Raw genomic sequence first — 21,770 nt, 5'->3', positions numbered from 1 at the left:
GTAACCACCAACCTGTACTCCTCAATCCCTTCACCTTTTCGCCCAGCCCCTAGTGCCCCTCCCCTCTGGCAACCACCGGTCTGTTCTCTGCATCTGTGTCTCTCTGTGTCTATGAGTCTGTTTCTGCTAAACTTTAATACAAGGTTTTCAAAGTCAACTTTAAAGACCTAAACCTTCATAAAGCAGACAGAGCAGTACTCAGGAAATACTGTCTACCCTGTCCCACCTCCCAGTCCATTGCAGTTAGGCATGTGACCATTTCTGGCCAATGGGCTGTGTGCCATTCCTTGAATGAAGCACAGCTCAGCCAATGGGTGCCACTCCAGTGCTACCCTTTCTTGCTGCAGGGACAAAGAAGCCTGTGTTTCTTGAGATCCACCATAAGCTGGCAATGCTTCGTTAGCATGAGTGCCTGAGGGTGTGTGGGGCTGACCCACGTTGGAAAGAGAGCACTAGTGAGAAAGGAAAAAAACTTCCTTGTTATAAGTCACTGAGATGTGGTGATTGCCACTGAAGCGAAGTCTGGCCTGTCCTGCTTCCCCACAGGTGGGTGGGTGCTGGAAGACATCCGTGCGAACACCACTGTGGACAGAGTCTTCTGGTGAGCCTCACGCCTGCCAGAGCCCTGAATCCGCAGCCCAGCCCCTCTGCTTCCCCCGATGTCGCAGCGACTCCCCACCCCTGCAGTGACGCGTCCCTTTGGGGAGGATCCAGAATCCAATTTCTCCTTTCTTTCCTTTAAAGCCATACTTTTTGAGGCATGGAGTGAAATTCATCCTTTTTAGGGCATGGTTCTATGGATTTTGGCTAATGCAGCAGTTGGGTAACCACTGACAGAATTTATAGAAGCATTCCAACTCCCCCACCCCCAGAGTTTTCTCGTGCCCCTTTGGAGTGCAGCCCTCCCCCAACCTCAGCCCCTGGAAACACGGATCTGTACCTGTCCTTTAGATTTGCCTTTTTCGGTATGGCATACAAATGGAATCACCCAGCATGTAGCCTTTAAAACAAAAAACTTTTAAAAAAATTTAGAATGCCTGTAGACTGACACAAAAGTTGCAAAGATAGTACAAAATTCCTTACCCAGCTTTCCCGATGTTAACCTCTTACAAGAATGTCAAAGTGAAGAAATTGACATCAGTATGATACTATTAGCTACACTATAGACTTTATTTGGATTTCATTCATTTTTCCACTAATATTCTTTTCTCATTGCATGATCCAGTCTGATTCCATGTGGCATTTAGGTGTCCTGTCTCCTTCATTTCCCCGCATCTGTGGGGTTTTTTCCCTCATTTGTGGTCAGTCTTCTCTTGTCTTGCATGACGGAGGCAGTTTTGAAGGGTACTGGTTGAATATATTGTAGAATGTCCCTCAGTTTGAATTTGATGTTTTTCTTATGACTAGACGGGGCCATGAGTTTTAGGAAAGAAAACTACGGAGATGAAGTTCCCTCCTTATTGCATCATGTTGGGGAGTACATGACGCCACCATGGGCGACCACGTTGTGGCAGGGACACTGGCTCGTTCCCGCTCGCTGCTGAGCGAGGCCCCCATGCATGCGGGTACTGGGGCTCATTCATTCACGAGGTGAAGGATACTTAGGCTGTTTCCGGTTTGGGGAGATCATGAATGAAGCTGCTCCAAACATCCATGTACAAGCTTTAGTGTGGATGTAAATTTTTTTCCCTTCTGGAGTGAATTCCTAGGTGTGGGATTGCTGGGTCATATGGTAAGTGTGTGTTTAACTTTCTGTGAAACTGCCAAACCGCTTTTGAGAATGACTTTTCCACTTCGCTTTCCCAACAACAATGTCTGAGTTCCAGTTGCTCTGTATCCCAGCTTCTTTTGATCCACGTTCTGGTTAAAGGTTCATTTTTAAAATGTCTTTCAAAGTAGCAAGTCTGGAGTATGCCCCCTTCGTGTGGCGGAGAACCCACTTCACTTCTCCCATGCCCAGCACGATATTCTGCCCAACCTTATGGGACAATCAGGAGCAACTCACTCATCCTACGTTCCTCCATTCCCATGATGATTAGTAAAGAGTTAATAAACGGTGGGGAGAAAAGATGGGGCTCAGACAGGCTTCTGGAAGGTCGTGAGGAGGGAGAAGCCTCCCAGTCTTCCTTCGGCAGCACTTACCAAGTGAGCGGCCATCAGTGACGCACCAGAGTGCGCGCACAGTGTTAAGTCCGTCCCTGTGGCAACTCCGTGAGTGGGGGTCGCTGCTGTCCGCAGTAGATGGATGAGAACATGGAAGCTCAGAGAGGGCCTCTGACTTACGGCTGGTGGAGCCTTGGCTTGACCACGGATTTGTCCAGCTTCAGAACCCAAACTCTTAACCACTGCCCTAAATTCTATCCCCAAAGGGTACATTTGGCCTAAAAATAAAGAGATGAGGCCCTGGCCAGGTGGTTCAATTGGTTGGGGAGTTGACCTGTATACCAAAAGGCTGCGGGTACTATTCCTAGTCAGGGCACATACCTAGGTTTAGTTCAATCCCCGGTCAGGGTGTGTAGGAGAAGCAGCTGATTGATGTTCCTCTATTGCATTTTCCTGCCCAGGATCCACTCCCTTTTCTTCTAGGGACAGCACCCCAGTTTTCCCTTGAGTAACTATCATTCTCCATTCTCAGTGCTTGAGGGGCAGGCTTCAGGCATAGGCACGTGAAAAGCTTGATCCCCCACCCACCTTGCTCCCGGTGGTTGAATGAAGATCAGACACAGGACCCAAGGTAGGCTCAATTCCAAAACTTTGGCTGGAGATGCAGGTCCTTTTTTGCTTCTTTATGAGAAATCTCTTGGAATGAAAGCATCACCGAGGGATTCTGTGCTGGGAGCAGAAGAGGGAACAACTGAATATTACGCCCTAGATCCAGCTGTGCCTGAAGCATACACATTTCAGTTACCTGGGCAAATAAATACACCCCACTTTTTTTTTGTTGGTGGTGTTCAAATGAGCTTGAGTTGAATTAGATTTCAGTAGTGACATGTTCTTTGAACTTTCTGCTTTTCTTATCTATACTTGCCCCTTGTTCAGGGCTCCAGGATCCTAATTACTTTTGATGAAAAAGAAGGAGAAGGAAGAGTAAGAGGAGGAAGAGGAGGAGGAGAAGAAGAAGAAAAGAAGGAGGAAGAGGAGGAAAAGGGGAGGGGGAGGGGGGAGGGAGCAGGGAAGGGGTGGAGCAGGAGGGAAGGAGAGGGGAAGAAGAAGAAGAGGAACAGGGAGAAGCCCCATGAAGGACAAGGTCTAATGCAGCATTAGGAAATACATACTATTATTGCTACCACTCCCTGCCCCACACCCATTACAAACATCATTCATTTTTCAGAATCCTTCTCAGTGCAGACTTCTTGGCAGCCACGGCCACTCGTCTCAGCTTGGCAGCACGCTGAAGAGACCTACATGACTGCTCTGCGAGTGGTGCCAGTCACCGGGCTGGGGAGATGGTTTCAATCAAAGCGGAGCATGAATTGCCACGGCTGTCTGGAGGGCACTAGTTGACCACAAAGACAGATGCAACTTTGATATCCTGGCAAAACCAGTAGTGCTAATAGTTAGCCCTGAGCCATTGCCAGGGTTGGCGCCTGGGGAGAGTTCTCTGCGCTGGTCTCTGAGAAAGAGAAGCAAGGAGTTCAATCAGTGGCTCTTGGAACTGAAGGAGGAGCAGAAGGCCGGAGAGCTCTGCTGCCACTGACCCAGATGGCCAGGCAGCCTCTCATGGCACCTCGGGGGGCTCAGGCCTGGCCCCACACCCAGCGGAAAGACTGGCCCCAGCATGATGGGTGAGCCCCACCCACATGCCCCCTGGCAACTCAGGGCTCCCAGGGCTGCCAACTCTGAGCAGATCACATTTTCTTGGGCATAAACCTCTGTCAGAGAGTGCTGGTTCTTTCTACATTGGTGCATTTCTAATTCTGAAGGCTGACGGATGTTTTTCTCACTCTCCCAGAACTCAAAATCAACTTGACATTTCTAAAATTACATTTTGAAGGCAATGAATCTATAATGTGCACCAAAGCCCGTGCCAGCTGGGGAAAAACAGTAAGAAAGGAGGAGATAGAAATATTTCTGGCTCCATCCCTTAAATTGGAATATTCTTTATCTATTGGCGGGGCAGGAGGAGGAGGGGGGTTGGGGGCTTGCAGACCACCTAAAATGGCAGGAAAGGTTTCAGGGAGCAGGTGCTGTCTGAATTTGCCTGAGGGCGCCGCTGCAAGTGGGGTCAGATGGGCCTCAGGACGTAGAGTGAAAATGAAGGAGCCGGAGACTGGGCGTGATGAGGGTGGGGCACCTTTTTCTTCTTTGTGCCAGAGATGGGTGCTCTCCTCTGCCGGGGAGGCGCCCTGAGGTGGGCCCCCCGAAGAAGCCCCCTGGCCCGGCTGGCACACAGCCGGCTTTAAAGAGAATCAGGCAGCAGCTGCTTCTCCTTAAACAGGAGAGGTGGCCGAGGGGCTTTGTGTGAGCCCGGATCAAAACACGCCTATCAAGGGGGATCAAGAGCCCGGCCAAGTGGACTGCAGATGGGAATGGGAATTGAAATTTTTTTTTTTTATTTAACAAAAATGTAAAGAAAATTCAAGGAGAAAGTGCCTCCATGAGCAATCCTTTCCTTCTACTAGTGGCGAAGCCTGTCCAGCTACCACCATTCTCCTCTCCCCTTGCTCACAGAATCATTTTAACAAGCAGCCTGTTAGTATTTAAAGTGATCCATTCAACATGGGAGAACCCCACACCCCCTTGCCCTCCCCCTCCCCGCACCGAGCTCCCTGGGCCCTCAGCGGGTGTCAGCCCCTCCTGATCCAGCGCCTCACTGCGCGGCTGCAAACAATTGTGACCCAGGGTGGAACTAGGAGTCCTTAATCCGCATTCCACCCGGGGCAGCTCCCTTCAGCAATCATTAATCCCGTGCCTAGAGGTGACTGTGGGGCAAGAAGGACTGGGAGACCGAGGAGACTGGGGTAAACAGGGCCGGTCCTTTGGGGTTGCAACACCAGGTAGTGGAGGGAGACGCAGACTGCAGGGGCCTTAGGCGGCCAGACTGAGCGCCAGGCTTGCGGTAATCAGGGGCCAGGAGAAGGGCAGGAGGGGAGTTGTAAGGGACAGCTGAGGGGCGGTTCCTCCAAGGGAGGCCTCGGACTACCCTTGGAGAAGTCCCCGTGGAGGAGGTGGGATCTGAGGAGGTGGGATCCTGGGGGTGGGAAGGGCCGTGAGGGTAAGGAGACGGGCATCTTGGGTAGAGTGGGCAGCAAATGCACAGGCCCAGAGACGGGAGAGAGGTTCAGGGTACTGCGAGCTCTCCTGGGCCTGTGAGGGAAGGTTGCCGGGCAGGGCCCCGGGGCTCTATCTTGATGTCCTCCAAGACTGAGAATACCTGGCCCAGGAACTGCTGAACAAATGAGACTCCTGGGACAGCCTCTGACGGCCAGGAAGGGGCAGAGCCACACCTGCCACTTAACACTGAGTCCCAGGCCAGTTTCACCCTCAGGCTTCTTCCCATGTGGAAAAGGAGACCATCTCCTGTCCCCAGGCTGTCTTGTGCGGGGCAGTGGCTACTCCTGGGGCTGGGCCCTTTCATGGGGGCACACCACAGGCAGCCAGGGGAGCCCAACGTTCCTGTGGGTTTGGGGGAGACCCTTTCAAAGCTGGGAACTGGGGCCGCAGGAGAGCAAGGGAGGCCTCCCTGGCCTAGCTGAGCACGCGGGACCACTTCCTGGCTAAGCATCAGTTCCACTGTCCCTCAGGGCCGCTGGCTCATCGAAAGGGCCGCATACAGGCTTCTGCGGATGCGTGCGGCCTCTCCTCTAGTACGCCACTGGTGACAAGGGGGGAGGAGGCACCAGCTCTGGGGTTTCTAGCACTGTGGACTGTCTAAGCCACTTGTGTTCTCATCTGCAAAACTGTTACTCCCCTCCCTGCCTGAGCCAACAAAAGTCCGGGTCCTCCTTCCCGGCTGCTGTACCTGGGGGATGCCGGGGGTTGCGTCAGCGGCTTCATGCAGGTGTGACCTGCCTTCCTCCTCTGTCCCTCTCCAGTCCCTGCTGCCCCCCACAGCACCTCCCCACTGCGTCCCCACAACACATTCATTTATTAACTTGACTTTGCATGTCGAATATCTTTTCCATTTAATTAAAAAAAAAACAGTTACTGTCACAAGGGACGCCAGAAATACATGCTTTTGACACTGGGATCCGCTTTCCATAGACAGGTTCATGCAGTGGAGACCAGCTCGGCTCCTGCGCCCATGGCCGCCGGGAAAGGGCTGAGCGCAGCGTCTTTGGTTGGCTGGAGCTTCGTCCAGAGCTTGCTGGAAGGTGGTTGGCAGGCAGAGGGCCCTCCCTGCAGCCTCCCTCCAGGAGGACAGAGGCAGAGGGTACAAGGGGAGGCATTTCAGCTTCGCCAGCCTCCCGCTGCCTGTGAGGCTGCAGACACATGATTTAAACCTAACACAAAGTCGGTTTACGATGTGAACTTGGATCTCACAGTAGCCCAGTGACACATCAGCAGCCATGAGGTGGATTTTGGCAGGAGAACGGCCCGCCTGGAAACCGCCCCTAGACAATCCTGTATTGTTAGATCCACAGAGAGAATACACTAAATCCCTTTATACCAAATAAGAGTAAATAATTATACCAATATAAACAGGGCCTCTGACCCTTTCATTTTATTAAAATGGCACGTAAATATTAAAACAGCAGACTGATGGCGACATCCTTCCGCCAGCCCCCAGTGTGCGGAGGGGCAGCGCATGGGCTCCCTCCCGGAGCCCGTAGACTCAGGCGTTGAGCAGCTCGTGTTCTTTGTCGGTTTTCCCCACGGCGTCAGGATTTGATAGCGGGTCGAGGTCGGCAAAGAGGCTGAACCAGGCAGTCAGGTCCGAGGCAGCCTTGGCAGGCTCTGCGGAGAGAAGGGGAAACATCAGCTCAGCCGCCCCCAGATGCCCACCTCCACTGTGCTGCCTGTGGGGGGGTCCAGGCTCATCTTGAAAAGGGTGGATGCTCAAACCAGACAAAGACCCCTGTGCTTCAACTCTAAAATGAGTCAGGGCGCTAGCCAGGTGGCTCAGTTGGTTAGAGTGTTGTCCTGATGCACCAGGGTTGCAGGTTTGATCCCTGGTCAGGGTACGTACAAGAAGCAACAAATGAATGCATAAATGAATGGAACAAATAATCAATGTTTCTCTTTCTCTTTCTTCACTACCTGCCCCCCTCCAAGATCAGTAAGACTAGTTAGGGAATTCCAGGTCCCTCTGCTTTTATCATAGTCATTTCAGAGATCCGACTGCATGGCTGAGGAAGCGATGGGCCTTCCAGTGTCCACCAAAGGAATCTTCCCCAGGCTGCTGGGCCACTCTTTAGGGCTTCAAAGCTACAGGCCCAGAAGGGGGTTGGAGCCTAGGCCTGGGAGCTCAGGGTCACTGCCTTCTGCCTTCCTCAGCCCTGTCCCATCAGGCAGGGGAAGGAGCCCTTTACCCGCCTCCCCCTCTCCCACTGGCTCTAAGTCGCCCCCACGCTCCTTCGGCCTTAGCGGACAGCTCTCTTCAGCTGCTTGCACTGAACCACCTGCCCGAGCTTCCTGAATGCCACAATTACGAGCCAAATTGTTTCCCAGATGAGGAGAACATTTTCAAAAGAGTGCCTGATGCAAGCGATTTCTAAATAAGTTGGGGGCCCTCTTCTTTATCTAAATCGTTCCACATGAGAATCTAAGTTCATTGGCTTGGGTGACCCATGCTGTTTTTCCTTCTCCAACAGGCGGGAGTATCAAAAGCACCAAGAAAATGTCTCTTTGACAGGTTATCCTTCTAGCTAAGAGCAGCTAGGAATGTGCTTGCCATCTGGCTAGGAGGAGTCTCAGAAAGCATGGGTGGGACAAGTTGCTAGAAGTGGTTCTGCTAGAGTGATGGCGGAGCATTGATGCGACTGTGCCGCCAAAGCAGGACCCTCCATCTTTTCATTGAAATGGCACCTAACTGTTGGCAGTGTACCAGTCATGTTGTACTTCTGAGTCCATCTTTTTTTTTTCTTTCAAATCTCTGGTAGGTATATTGCTTTTATTTTTTAATCCCCACTTGAGGATATGCTTATTGATTTTAGAGAAGAGAGAGAAACATCAGTTGGTTGCCTCTCCGGTTCATATATGCTCTGGCAGGGGATCAAACCCATAACCTAGGTATGTGCCCTGACCGGGATTTGAACCTGCAAACTTTTAGTGCATGGGATGATGCTCCAATGAACTGAGCCACCCAGCCAGGACAATATATAACTTTTTAAACTTAAATATTTTATTGTTCATGCTACTAGAGTTGTCCCAATTTTTCCCCCTTTGCCCCCTCCGCCCAGCCTGCCCCCCATTCCCACAGTCAATCCCCCACTGTTGTCCCTGTCCATGGGTCATTCATACATGTTCTTTCACTGACCCCTTCACGGTATATTACTCTTTAATGAGATCATCAATGCATCTATTATAGAGCTATAACTACTGTAAGCAAGGCTAGTGAGCAATATGCAAGTAATTACTGTGTAACATTAATTGAATTCCATGTGCAGTTAGCCCTCAAGGCACTTGGTCTGATAAACCAAGTTATTTTGATTATGATAAACCGAGACTTGAGACATCTCAGTATAGTTTGGTTGGGGGTGGGGAATAACAACAAAAAAAAAAGGAGTAACTTTTTTTAGCCATATAGGAGGTCACAGGAAGAAACTGTATGCAGCAAGACTGATTTAGGAGGATTAATCTATGCTTGATTGAGAATATCAAGACATCTTAAACATAGCTCCAGTGAAAATACACTACACGCTCACTTCCCCTTCCTCCTAACCTCTGCAAGGTCTTAGAAGGCCCTCGGAGAGTGGGTGTGGCCCCGCCGGGGGAGCCAGGGGCCTGTGCCTGGGGGCAGCCCTCACGTCCCCCAGGCCTCCACTGTCGGAAGGAAAACCAGACACAACCTTTGCACAATGCCTAAAAGCACATCGTGGGAAAGGTTTCTCGTGATACCAGCCACTTCCTTTAACTTCGTGTGGTCAGCCCAGAGGAATGGGTGATGACCCCAGGGAGAGAGACAGATGCAAATGCCAGAGGTCTCCAGTCGAGCGGATGTCCTCCGGGGCTTCTTTCAAAAGAGAACAGATCTCAAGAGCTTGAAAGGCCCTCTCTGGACAACTAAGAACCCTGGCTCTTTCTGAGGATCACCAATTAAATGCCTTCTGGGTGGTGGCGATGGTACCTTCAGCTAAAGGTAGCACACCTCCGTGGCCTTTCCTGTCTTGCTGTTTCCGCCCAACCTTGGGGAGCAACCAATCACAGGGAGGCAGACATTTGACTCCTTCTCAGTAGATTCGATGAAAGGAATTATGAATTCAGACAGTAAAAGCCAGGAGAAAAAGTCAGGATGTAATATCTAGGATTATGTAAAAGGCTCCACCCTGGCAGCAGATGCTACCAGGGAAATCAGTAAGAAAGACAGAAGATTGTGTTAGGTCAGGGGAAAGGAAGGTGACGGTCATTTTAGGGTCATAAAACACTGCATTACCTTTCACTACAGGGCTGTGGTCATTTGGACGGTGCGCCTTTGGTGCTGGCCCTGGCGGAGGGGGACGGACATTTCTCTCTGACCAGCCTACTGTTCCAAACCAGAGGTCGTTAGATGGAGGGAAGAGCGCCCCCCCCCGCACTGCCCGTGGCTGGGCACAGCCGTGGCTCTCCACCACGGTGGCCTCCCAGGCCAGGGGAGTGGGTGGTGCAATGAGACCTTCCTTCTCCAGGGGAGATCAGACAGAGAAAACCATGCCCAGCTCAAAAGTATGGAAAACTAGGGGAAAGGCTGGGTTTTGAAAAACAAATCAGAAATTGCTGAGGTTAAAACATTTTTGCTTGTAGCTTTAAGCCCATTTTCCTTCTCAAGTAACATCATTTCACAGTCACACCAAAAATTATCAGCAGCGTTCCAAGGAAACCAAGTGCTTGTTTGTGTGTCACGGACAGAAAAAGTGTAAAGAAGGTGAACGTCGTTCAATGTAGTCCTGAAACTAGCAAACCATAGTCTTCCCTTCTCCCAATATGATCCAATCCATTTGTTTTCTACATGCTAGCTAAACATGGGGGACTTAGTTAACACAGATAAATGCCTGGCAGTCCCGTCCAAATACGTGAGGGGGAAGGAAGCCCCTCCCCTTGGTGGCGGTCCCTCGCAATGGCATTTAGCTCGTACAGCCCAACATCCCATAATGCACCCTGCACTCTGCCTGCTGGTCAGGGCTAAGAGGCATTCAGCAGTCCTGGAACTTCACCGTGTGAAGCTTCTTTGTACATCTGCTTTAATTTTATATGTGGAAGTCCTATCTTCTCAGGGGCGAGAGATCGTCTCTTCAGCCTGCTCTGCAACCCCGACCGCAGTACGGGTCCATCGTGGATTCTGGCTGGGAGACGCCGACCGTGGGCGCTGCGCCGCCGCTGGGTCCATGGTGGCTCACACTGGGTCCTTCTGCGGGGATGCTCAGGTCACGGTGTTTTCGACAGAAAAGCTTTCGATCCTGAGAAGGCCCTCGTGGGGCATCAGGTCTCCATGGCGGTGAACACAGTTCTGCAGCAGGAAAACCGCTCAGTGTGTGTTCCAAAAATGATACGATTTAATGCTGTGCCTTATGCTGCCATTCGAACAAGGGACTGGTGTAGAGAATCAGTCCATATTTATTCGTGTGCATTGCTGTCCCAGCTCCCAGAGTGGGGAGCCCCTCAAAGGCAGAGACTGTTCATTGTTATATCCTTCAGCGCAATGCCTGGCGCACGGTGGGTGTTGGATTAAGATACACTATAGAAGAACTCTTTTAAACCATGGGAAATACACTCACGATGCGTTAAGAGATGGCAGAGCAACGCTCGGCACAGCGGATGCAGAAATACTCGCCGGATGACCTATTCCACTTTGGGCAAGTGGCACACGGACTCCTCTATGAAGACTAACGAGTGACCAATGGAACAGGGGGCCTGTGGCCTACTTACTGGCACTAAAACAATGAAAACATATGTGGGGTTTTAAAAAGTATTGCCATTCATTAAAGGTACTTGCATGTGTAGTTAACATACTTTGTAAACAACCAACAGCACCGGATTTTGAGGGCGCTTTCTGGGATGATGGAAATGTTCTAACACCAGGCTCTGGTGACGGTTGCATAATATAAATGTACCAGAAATCCATCAAAGTGTCCTCTTAGAATGGGTGAGTTTTATGGCATGTAAATTACAGTTCAATGAAGCAGTTTTCTAAAACAAGCACTATTTGGTGTGATCCAGGAGTAACACAAGCTCCCTGGTTCCTAGGAAGTGGGCCCACGAGCACTTTGCTTCTGGACCCAAACCACATCGAGCAGTGGCACATGGGGGAGTTAAAACTTCAGTTCCATTGTGTGCCGTATAAAGCTGAAAGAGGGGGAGCCTAACGGGTGAATTGGACCTCTTTCCCCGTAACCCTCTCCTGGACCCGAATGCAGTCAAGGCCTGCTTGCGCTCAGCAGAGCCCTGCAGCCGGCTGCCGGGCCTCCGCCTCTCAGAGCAGCGGTCTCACCAGCAGTGCGAACCACCTACCGCCGCCTGGGAGCTGGCAGTGCAAGTTCAAGGGGCCAACGCTGACCTCCTTGAATCGGAATCCCTGGGAGCGGAGCCCAGGAAACGGCTTTAACAACCCTTTAACGATCATTAAGCAAGTGTAAGTTTGGGAGGCAACATAGATGGGCTCCATCTCCGTGAGAATCAGGGTCGTCTTGGCTAAAGTCAGGGCTGGCACGAGGAGCCAGACCATCCTGGAAACAGTGGGGTCCACTTCAGAACCCCACCTCCTCCTCAGGTGTTGCAGCTTGAAGCTCTTGATCTTGTCAAACTCTCTGACTGAGTTCAGGGAGGCCCATGCTTCCAGAGAGAACCTGGACCGACTCGGAGAAAAGCCAGGTGAGAGGCGTAGCAATCTCCCTCCCTGCCTTCTGGGTGCAGCCCGATACGGTGGGAACACAACAAGAAACTTCCTCTCATTTCAAAAATATGCACCACGTTCATTTTTAAAAAATGGCCACAGAGAACCCTGGAAGGCAGAGGCAGGCTCAAAGCACTGCATGTTTCAGAGTATAAAAGGGAACGTGTTTCTAAAGGAGGCGGGTCAAGACGGAGCTCCTCTTGCTCTGTGTGATGGGCCCATTCCCGAAAAGTTACACATAAATAAAATGTCTGTATATCAAGTCCTATTGTAAAAGTGCCAGAAAGACAAATCCTACTTTCAAGCCTATCATTTAAAGGACTGTAATGGCAGATTCCTTCTAAAAGACACGACATGTCTTCTAACTGGGTTCCTTTGCAAAACTGAGAGTTTTTGCATTTTGGTCACCTCAGGAACCACACAGGCGACAGTGGGGGACACAAAGAGGGGAGAGCCCAAAGGCACCCCTCTTTGGGGACTAGGAAGATGGAGACAGTCTGCCCCAGAGTTTTCACAAAGACACAGAGCGTCACTGGTCTCGTGTCCCGTGGCACGAAGCAGAAACGACAGCCAGCGGACCCGGTCCCCGTCTCCGCTCAGGACAGCTGTGCGCATCCCTCTCACAGCCTGACGGCACAGGTGTGAGGGGGAGAGGGCCACTCCTGTGACACTAGCTATGTATTTAAAAAATTTTTTAAAGCAAATACTGAGCTCAGCTGCAATTTCACCCTCGATCATATCACACTTTGGAAATTATTTAGGGGCAATGCAGGTAATTGTGGACAGAATGCTAAGCCAGATTTCAAATGTCCCAGGTTCTGTCAGGAAAAAAAAAATCCGTTTAAAAAGAACCTCGTGTTGCTAATATTCCTGTAATTGCCATCAATTCTCTAGTGGGTGTTAGTTGGCTGAGACGGCTAGAAAGACGTCTTTCCCATCTCAGAGTAACTGAGTCAGGAGGGGGTGGTGAAGGGTGGGGGCGGCAAGTGCCCAGTGCTCTGTGAACGAAACAGCTACCTGAGCTCCCATTCCTTTGGTACGTCGACTGTGCTACCCATTTGCAGGAAACACACATAAAATTTTATTGGAGCAATCCTGCCTCCTTTACTTACATAAGGGAAAATATAAATCAGCCAGAATAACACCGGCCAGCTAGATCTGCAAGTGAAGCCAAAATAACACCATGCAGAGGAGCACTTCACTGTGAATGCAGTTTCCCCAGCAGGACAGCGGAGGCCCCGGCTGGGCCAGGGAGCTCTGGGGTAGGGCCGGCAGTGAAGGGGACGGTGGCAACACCCCTGCCGTGGTGGACAGGCACCAGGCTGCCGGCCAGAGTTCCTGGCTCTGAATCCCAGTGCCCATACCTGCAAAGGTGATGAAATCCCTGCCTCATTGGGTTGTTGCATGGGTAAAATGGGATCTTACAAGTGAAGCCAGAGGGTACAGAGGCTAGAGAGCCGGCCCTTAATAAATCTAAGCTGAATCTGGAGTTTTGGACAGCTCAGCGGTCATCGGGGCCAACCCTTGACAGTATCATCCTCAGGTTCACACCTCAGGATTGTTTTTCTTTTAATCTAGTGGTTCAATGTCAGTTGCTCTCTCCCTCCCTTCTTGCCATCCACCCATCCATCCATCCATCCACTGCTTTTTAAGCATCTATTGTACTCCAGGCACTGAGCTATGTTCTAGAATGTGAGGGCAAGCAACGCAAACAGGAGCCCTGCCCATGACAACCTAAAGCAAGAGACAGAAACTGAAACCAACTTTACAATGAGGTGAGGTAAGGGGAATGATTGAGGCTGGGGTGTGCGGGGGAATGGAGAGAGTAGGAACACCTAATGCTCACTGCTGTGGCCAAGCGGTGGGGGGCAGGGGGCAGGGTCAAAGGAGGCTCCCTGTGTGAAACCACACTCAAGTGGAGAAACCGACGCACGAAAGTCGGGCCTCCTTCGAGCAAGCACAATGGGGGTGTAGGTGGGCAGCGTGCTCCGGGGGGAGGGGGAGCACGTGTCCAGGCCCAGTGGTGGGGAGAGCTGGGTGCACTAAAACCCGACAGGGCAGGAGCCCAGCCTGCTGACGTAATACAGGGCTCTCGGGCAGAACGATGTCACTATGTCAGGGAATGGGGTGGGAGGTGTGGGCAGCAGTGAGATGGGGGCCAGTTCTGGGGGGCCTCGTGGGCCAGGCAGAGGAGTTCAGACCTTACATGATAAACTGCAACAGCTTAGGACCCCTGGACTGCCTCATCTATAAAATGAGGGTCCACTGGATGGCCATCGGGGGCTGGTGAGGCCACTCAAATCCTGCAGATGCCCAAGACCGATGGTTGCTCCTCAGCAGGGCTGGACAGTGCTGCTCCTTCGATGGAACAAACAATCCCATTTGCTCACGATGAGAGTGACTGCTCTGCCTTCGAACTGTCTTCCAACACGCCCCGTCTTCCCCGTTACATGGCTCCATGCGAGTCCCAGAACTGCCAGTCGCCTGGACCCAGGTTAGGCCAGGAATAGCAGGAGGGGAGCTCTGGCCGAGGAAAGGTGAATCTGAGATAAACCAAAGCCTGACACTGAACAGATTTTAAATGGAAACCCACCCGGATGGCAACAGCACCCCGGAATTGGGTGAAACAAAAGACTATCTGGAAGGAACATAGGTGGTGTGTTTGTGAGACTCTGGGACCAGATTCCTGACTTCTGTTTGCAAAGTTCTCAACTGAAAGATGTCCTGGTGCATTTATTGCGAGCAGCAGTGTCTGTTCCTAAACTACCTTTTGGGCGGTGGTGGCAAGCAGGGAGGAACGCAGGGTGAGGCGTGTCAGCCTGGCCTGTCTCCACCTCAGGGGGCCTCACTACTGGCTCTCTTCCCACTCATTTCAGGACTTCAGGAGGCCTCAGGAAGATTCGATTTCTCATCACTACGACACAGGGAGCCCCAGCCCCTACCACGCAGAAACTCAGAAATCCTGAGCACAAATTCAGCACAATTTGATCCTAAATATAAGTTGCTTTGTTTTTCTCTCCTAGGGCTTGAAATGGGAGTGGGATGGAGTGGAATATACAGGTTCTCTTACTAAATTCCCTTTCCTTTTTGTTCCCCCAGAGGTCAGAGAGAAGAGGGGAGACAGTGGGGGATGAGGAGGTGAGGAGGAGGCCTGCTGAAGGGGTGGATGGGGAGAGGCAGGGGAGGATGGGGCGCAGTACGTGGGAGAGCCCTGAGGCTGCTGTGGAGAGAAACATTGATATGTTGTTCCGCTTATTTATGTATCCACTGGTTGATTCTTGTGTGTGTCCTGATCAGGGATGGAACCCGCCACCTTGATGCATCAGGAGGACACTCTAATCACCTGAGCTACCCAGGCAGGGCCTCCACCTCAGCCTCTTGACACTCTGACCCTGAGGACGCAGCTCCACCTGGCCCTCACGGACAGCGAGGACAACAGGGACCCCAGGCCAGAGTGCATATGAGTGAATGTGCAGGCGGCTGTGAGCACAGGCGACAGTACTAGAGACAATCTCAACTTCAGACAGTCTCCTTTGGGACATCCCCAACTCCTGTGGAAGAATGTGGGCCCTATCTCCCCACGTCCACATTGTTCCTCCGTAACAATCGGCTGATCATCATCAGTCCTGCTCCTCTGGAAGCGTCCAGGGAGGGGCCTCCTGGGGAGTCATGTTGCCATCGCAGACGTGGTCCTGTGAGATTAAAGGCACAGTTCCTCAGTCAGAAGGCTCAGGTTAAAAATCCAGCCCATCTCCTACCAGCTGTCTGGTCACGGGCAAATTAGTCAGCCACTCTGTACCTCAGTTTCCTAGGCCTTAACATGGAGATGGGGACAGCACTTGCCCGGGGAGGGTGTCGTGAGGACTGAGTTACCACGTAAGTGCACAGGACCGCGTGTGGCTCAGCCTGGGCCACGTGGAGCGCTGGTAGTGGCTGGTTCACCAGCTGCCAATGGCGGATTCATAGAATCTCCATTGCAGACCTCAGCATCTCTGAAGCGGGGGTTAACCCAGGAAGGAGAAGGTAAAAGCAGCTTGTGGAAAGGCGGAGGGCACACCCTTGGACGACTCGGGCCTCTGCTCATACACCATTTAGTGAGGTATATTAACACCTCATTTTGCAGACGAGAAGGCACAGGCCCAGCGCATTGGAAGGGCCTGAGCAGTTGTCGAAGAATGAGTGACAGGAGGGGTGGGGTCTGCAGGATAAAAGGCAACTCTGCCTTCCCCACGGTTGGTTTCGGTTCGAGCAGATGTACCAGGGAGCCTTTCTATTCCAGGTCTAGTCTGACTACTTAGTTATTTCAGCATTTACATAATTTGGTTTTTGAGATGATGTGGATATTTAGGGAAAGCAGTTTCAATATGAGGTATCAAAAGTTGAACAGTTACTGAGATGCTTTTGCAGTTCACGTAGTAGATGGAGTTTGGTAGACTATGGATGCAGTAAAAAAATCCACAGCCAATGTTTGTTTTTTCCTCCTTTCTGGGGGGCAGGGGTGGCGAGGGGAGTCCTGACGAAAGCACAGAATGCGGCTGTAAGTGCACCACAGGATCCGTCATCGAAGCAGGGAGCCTGTTCTTCATGGGTACCACGTGTTCCGAAAGGTCCCCGAGTCAGGTGGCAGCGTTGCGGGGGAGCTGTGGGAGCCCCTGCTGGGGGTCTGCTGGCGTGGTGGACACTGAATGGACTTCCTCCTCCAGGCACTTTAATTGAGATTTTCTTATCTGTCATTTTGAGTTCCATAGACATTCAATGTGTAGCTGTTGGCATGCAAAGGAAACTCAGAGGTTACAAAATAACTCCTTCCAGGTTGATCTTGATAGAACCACAGCAGAGGAAAGGAAACTTGTAGCAGCCAGTGGATCCTTTTAAATGGTAAACCAGACCACATTCGTGCTCGGCCCAAGATGCTGTGATGGGTCCCAGGTTCTTCCAATGGCTATGAGGCCCTGAGGGGCCCAGCCTCTGTCTCTTCCCTGAGTGCCCTCACCCTTTGCTCTGTGGGCTCCAATCACAACGCCCTTCCTGCAGACCCTGGGCCACCCCGGACTCGTGCTTCCCTTTGGCGTTGGCACAGGGCTCATCCTCTTACCTTCTGCCAGTTGTGGCCGGATCTCAACTTCTCTGGTCCTGCAGCCTGCCCTGCCCTGCCACCCCGCAACCCTGGCTCTACGTTTTCGTTGCTCTTTTATTTTTAAAGGACTGCCCAAACTATACCTTTTCTTTTCTCCACACCATCCATTGGTTTCTAACTGACAGTGTCATTTGCTTCTTTGCCATGCCCATCGGCTTCTCTCCCTCGGATGTGAGTTCCAGGGAGGAGAAGCCTTGCTTCGTTCTCGGGTGAATCCCAGTGCTGGCACTCAGAAGGACCCAACCAGGGTTTGCTGAATGGGTGGGAAATCTGCCCAGTGCTAGCAGGGCAGCAGCCCAAGGGAGACTGTCTGTCCGAGACATAAATGGCCTCCCTTGGGGGGCCCCTTTTTCTCTTTCTACCGTAGAGCTTGCATCTCTCTTGTGCTGCCAGAACAGCTCCCTCCTTAGACCCAAGTGTGCTTTTGGGCCTTCCCCTTGGACTTGGGACAGGGCTGAAGTGCAAGGCCCTGGGTCACTGCTGTCATCACAGCTCCTGGGCATGGCTGTGGGCACCCCCCCCTCACCCACCCAGAGCTGAGATCTCACCCCAGCCCGCTCAGGAAAAGGGCGTGGAGCTCTGACTTCTCGGCTGTCGGAGGGGGGCACTCACAAGTGTGTGGCACAGCCACCCTGGCTAAGTGGGAGCACCGCCACCAGCGGGCTCTGTGGCGTCTCCAAAACGTGAGGCTTGAGCAGGGTGCATCCTGCAGCACGGCCGGATGGAGAGAGCTGAGCTGCGGCAGCCGCTCCGGCCTTCCGGCGCTCCCGCAGCAGCTCGTTAGCACCTCCACCACAGGTGGGTGGGGTGAGACTCCCGTCATGGCTGCCTCTGCATGTCGGGAGCTCGGTGAAAGAGACAGTGAAACCCAGAGGTGAAACCCAGGGCAGAAAAGTAGTTTTGGATTTATCCCTCCTATCTCTAACTCCGTATCTGAAAAGAAATGAGATGTCTATAAAATAGGACTCACAAAGGAAGATAAAAGGGATGATGTGTTTCATAAAAAAGAGGGAAGAGTTTCTTGTCTTGCTCACCAGTTCTTGGTGTGTCCATGATCTCATCTCCAACGAGCTAAGGCTTTTTTTTAATAGCACATAATTACTTAATCATTCCAACTCTGCCGTTTGTTCTCAGCTTTAAGTGCCAGGTAAACAAAGTCTTTATTAAGGAGATAGTCTAAATTCAAGGAAAAACCAAAACAATTTGGGAACTTCTTAATAATATCTCACAATTAAAACAACATGAAAGGAGGAAAAAAGTGTTGAAATGCTAGAAAATGGTTTCCTTCCCAAGGTCTGGTGGATTAGAGGCTCAAAGTAAAAAATTTAAGTTTCACCCCGAGACTTGGTTTCTGCATCCTCCATCCGTGCGGTTCAACCCCAGGCCAGCAATTCTCGACCAGCATGTGGGCTGCTGGCGACCCCCGGCGTACCCTGAGCCCTCAGCGCTGCTTCCAGCCCTGTGATGGGGTGGGAACTCTCCCTGCTGTGGCCAAGGATGGAGCAGACTGCGGGGCTGTGTGCTTCTGGCAGGAGCGAGGCAGCTGAGCTAGGGCGCCCGCAGGGTAGGGGTTGGCCAGGATGGGGGTCGGCCAGGATGGGGACCGAGCAAGAGCAAGATGAAACTTAGCGTGGGAAGAGTCGGGAAGCCCAGTGTCGTGTCAGTCGGCCTCAGAAGGCAGGTCCACGGGGATGTGGAGAACTCTGTCTCACGGGAATGTGCAAGGGGGCTCAGCGAGGGTGATGGCTCAGAGCAACGAACGGCCAAGCCGCCAGGGCCGTGATGGTGAAGACGAGCCGGTCCCCTCCCACCGGCCACAGACCCGTGTAAAACCCAAAGACAGCGAGACCCAGCGCCACCCCTCTCACACTTTCTGGGCAGGAGCTGTTAGCACAGGAAGAACATGGCGAGGGCGAACAGAGTCAAAACCCTGCCATGCGTCTCAGAGCTCGGCTGTGATTCTAAGATTGCAGCCGAAAAGTCACTGGTTGTCCAAGAAAATTACCAAGACGAAACAAGCCAAAAAGACACTAGACATGAAACACAAATCAGAAAACAAAAAGACAAAGACACAAGAAATAGGCCTTTGGGTTTCAGACAAAATAAAAGAAAACAAAGAATGCACAAGCCAACCAAGAAACCTCCGTTCAGTCCCTGGAGCACTTACCTTGTAGTGAGGCCTTTAAGTCTTTCATATTTTGGTCTAAAAGCTGCGAAGGAAGGAACCCTGAGCCTGTCTGGGGCTTGGGGTCTGGCTCCCCGGGGGCCACCGCGGGCGCCGGCTCCTTCAGCCGACTGTCCCCAAACACAGCGGCCCACTCCTTGCTGAACTCGCCCTCTTCCAGGGAGGAGGCGTTGAAGATCTCATTCAGCAGCAGCAGGTCGTCTCTGTCAGCACCTTCCAGTTCCGCGGTCTCCGCCATCGGGCCCAGGCAAGCTGACCGGAGTGAGAGAGCACAAAACCCATCACCGCCAGGGGCCTGAGCCCTCAGGACGTAGCCTGCCCTGCCATCTGGGATGGCAGAGAACCCCCCTCCCCGCGCCCTGACCTGCCCAGGGAAGGGCAGAGGAGCGGAGGATGTCAGGAAGTCCAACGACGATCAGTGAAGGCACCCAAGCCCCCTTTCTCCTTCGCTGCAACCCACCTGCACAGAGCAATGGTGGGTCTGGTTTGCCTGAGGGCATGAGTGAAAGGCTGACAGCAAATCAGGGCAAACCAGGGAACCACCTCAGCGGTGAGCTCCACAGCCCTGGAAGGTTGGAATGTGTATGAGACCAGAGGGGGAACCCCTGGACCACCTTTTACCTGCTGTGTGGCTGCAGCAAGGCCTTTATAACCACTCCCCCCCGCCTCTGTTTTCCATCTATAAAACAGGATTCATAATGCCTGCCTCAAGCATTCTTAGAGGATTGTCAGGAAGCTCACAGAGAAACAACCTCACTGCCGGCCCAGAAGGAGGACTTTCAGGAAGAGGGCCATTCTTACCACACGAACGTGGACAGAGCACTGAAGAGTGAACACAAGCAGAATGGGGGCACTGCTACCAGAAAATCCTGGAACAAGACCTTACGTTGGGTTTTCTACATATTTTGAAAACCAAAGGCTGATGGTTTTATCGACTGTGGCTTTGTTGTGGTAGCTAACTGCCACCAGGCAACTGCAAATGTTTTCGTTGTAAGTCATGAAGAGAAGGGACAATGACAATTTATATTTCCTCAGAGCTACATGGCAATTCTGACACTGTCCTACTAAGTGAGTTTAACAGGCTTTCCTCAAATATATGAGATAATTACCAAGTGAAGGCTTTTTGGGGAAAAAAAAAAAGTTCAGCTCTGTCAGCTTAACTGGATCTCCTTTTAACCACAGTTTCTATAAAGATCTACAGATTGTGGGGATTTCTGATGTGCTGAGCAGACGGGCTATAAATCAGGGAGGGGAGGAGGCCAGTCACTCTCGTGTTACTGTGGTTTAGAAACACTGGCACAATATCACTCCAGTCGGACGACTGTCTATTTTAAGCGTTCTTATTGTTCGCGTTGTCGCAGAGCTTTGCCCCGAGATGGAGCCTGTAGGTGTGTGGTGGTGAGAAGCCGTAGGCACGAGCCCCCCCTCCGTTTCCCTCCCAGGCATCGCCCTTCTTACAAACAGCTACACTGAGGTCTGTGCTTCCTACTTTCAGCTGGGACCGAAATGTCCAAACCTTTCCGCGTGGTTTACTTTTTTGGTCTGACAGAAACCAGATGATTGCTGAACCAGACCTAGTTTAGTGGAACCCATTCAGATCGATGTGTAGACCCCAGAGGAACAGATAGCTTTAAACAGGCATTGGAAGTTATGGGTGTTCTTCCTCAGGTCACTCTACAGCCCTCTGCGTGCGAAGTCAGACCCAGTGGGGGAGGGGCGCCCCTGCCTTCCTCCAGATGTCAGTCCAGGGGAGATCATGGACTCGCTTCAGCAACAACAAAACAGATAACACACTCTGAGCCTTCCGAAAACAACCGCAGATGGGAGAAGCTCTAGCTCTGTTTTTCCCATTCAGGCTTTGTGTGATGGCTGGTATGCACAGTGGACCTCTGGGAGTCTGGCTGACTTAGCATCCCTCTCCTCCTTTTCCTGTTTTCCCTTGGGGGAACACCTTCTCTGTGATCCTATTGAGATGTCACTCAGAGCCTCCTCTCACCTCATCCCAGGACAACGTGTGACATCGAGGCCAAGTCACAGTGACTGACATGGGGCAGAGTGGGGGGGGACACAGGCCAGAGGCTTCCCTGAGTATGCTGCACAGGAGCCGGAGGGGAGAGGTTCTCTCTTGCTTTGGGGTTCCATGTTGTACAGATGCAGCTTTTGAGGGCCCCAGTGACCAGGGAGCCGAGCACGGAGCGAAACAGCATCACAAGTTGGAGAGAGACTCCAGAGAACACTAAGCCCCTGGATCCAGCCTTGCTTGAAAGCCATCTACCACTGTCACATGGACTGATAACCAATACATTCATTGCTTTTCTTTGTAATTTTAAAGCTAAACTATTTAGGGAAGGGTCCTATTGCTTTCAACCAAAAGCTTTCCGACTAACACACACTTGGTGACAAAAATGAGAAAAGGACCTGTGGGGAGGATGGTATTGTCTAGAGCGAGCTCAGAACGAAGTCTGAGGGCTACCCTTGAA

General features: G+C 51.8%; 1 protein-coding gene across 7 annotated transcripts in view; it reads right to left on the bottom strand.

The window, feature by feature from the left end:
- Positions 1–6,100: 6,100 nt before the first annotated feature.
- Positions 6,101–21,770, bottom strand: part of ICA1 (islet cell autoantigen 1) — a 137,028-nt gene continuing 121,358 nt past the window's right edge. For 5 of the 7 annotated variants that reach the window (XM_036010579.1, XM_028525446.2, XM_036010581.1 and 2 more), the window contains 3 exons: positions 19,273–19,542; positions 9,536–9,622; positions 6,101–6,897 (listed from right to left, as the gene is read on the bottom strand). In XM_036010579.1, coding sequence (XP_035866472.1) covers positions 6,776–6,897; positions 9,536–9,622; positions 19,273–19,542 — 479 coding nt within the window. In that variant the 3' untranslated portion in view covers positions 6,101–6,775. The remainder of the gene's footprint in view (positions 6,898–9,535; positions 9,623–19,272; positions 19,543–21,770) is intronic. The other 2 variants (XM_028525450.2, XM_028525449.2) reach the window with 1 other exon arrangement.

Source organism: Phyllostomus discolor, chromosome 10, assembly GCF_004126475.2.
Source record: "Phyllostomus discolor isolate MPI-MPIP mPhyDis1 chromosome 10, mPhyDis1.pri.v3, whole genome shotgun sequence".
Classification (NCBI taxonomy): domain Eukaryota; kingdom Metazoa; phylum Chordata; class Mammalia; order Chiroptera; family Phyllostomidae; genus Phyllostomus; species Phyllostomus discolor.
The sequence above is the reverse complement of the archived record's forward strand: the minus strand, read 5'-3'. Positions and strand labels throughout refer to the sequence as shown.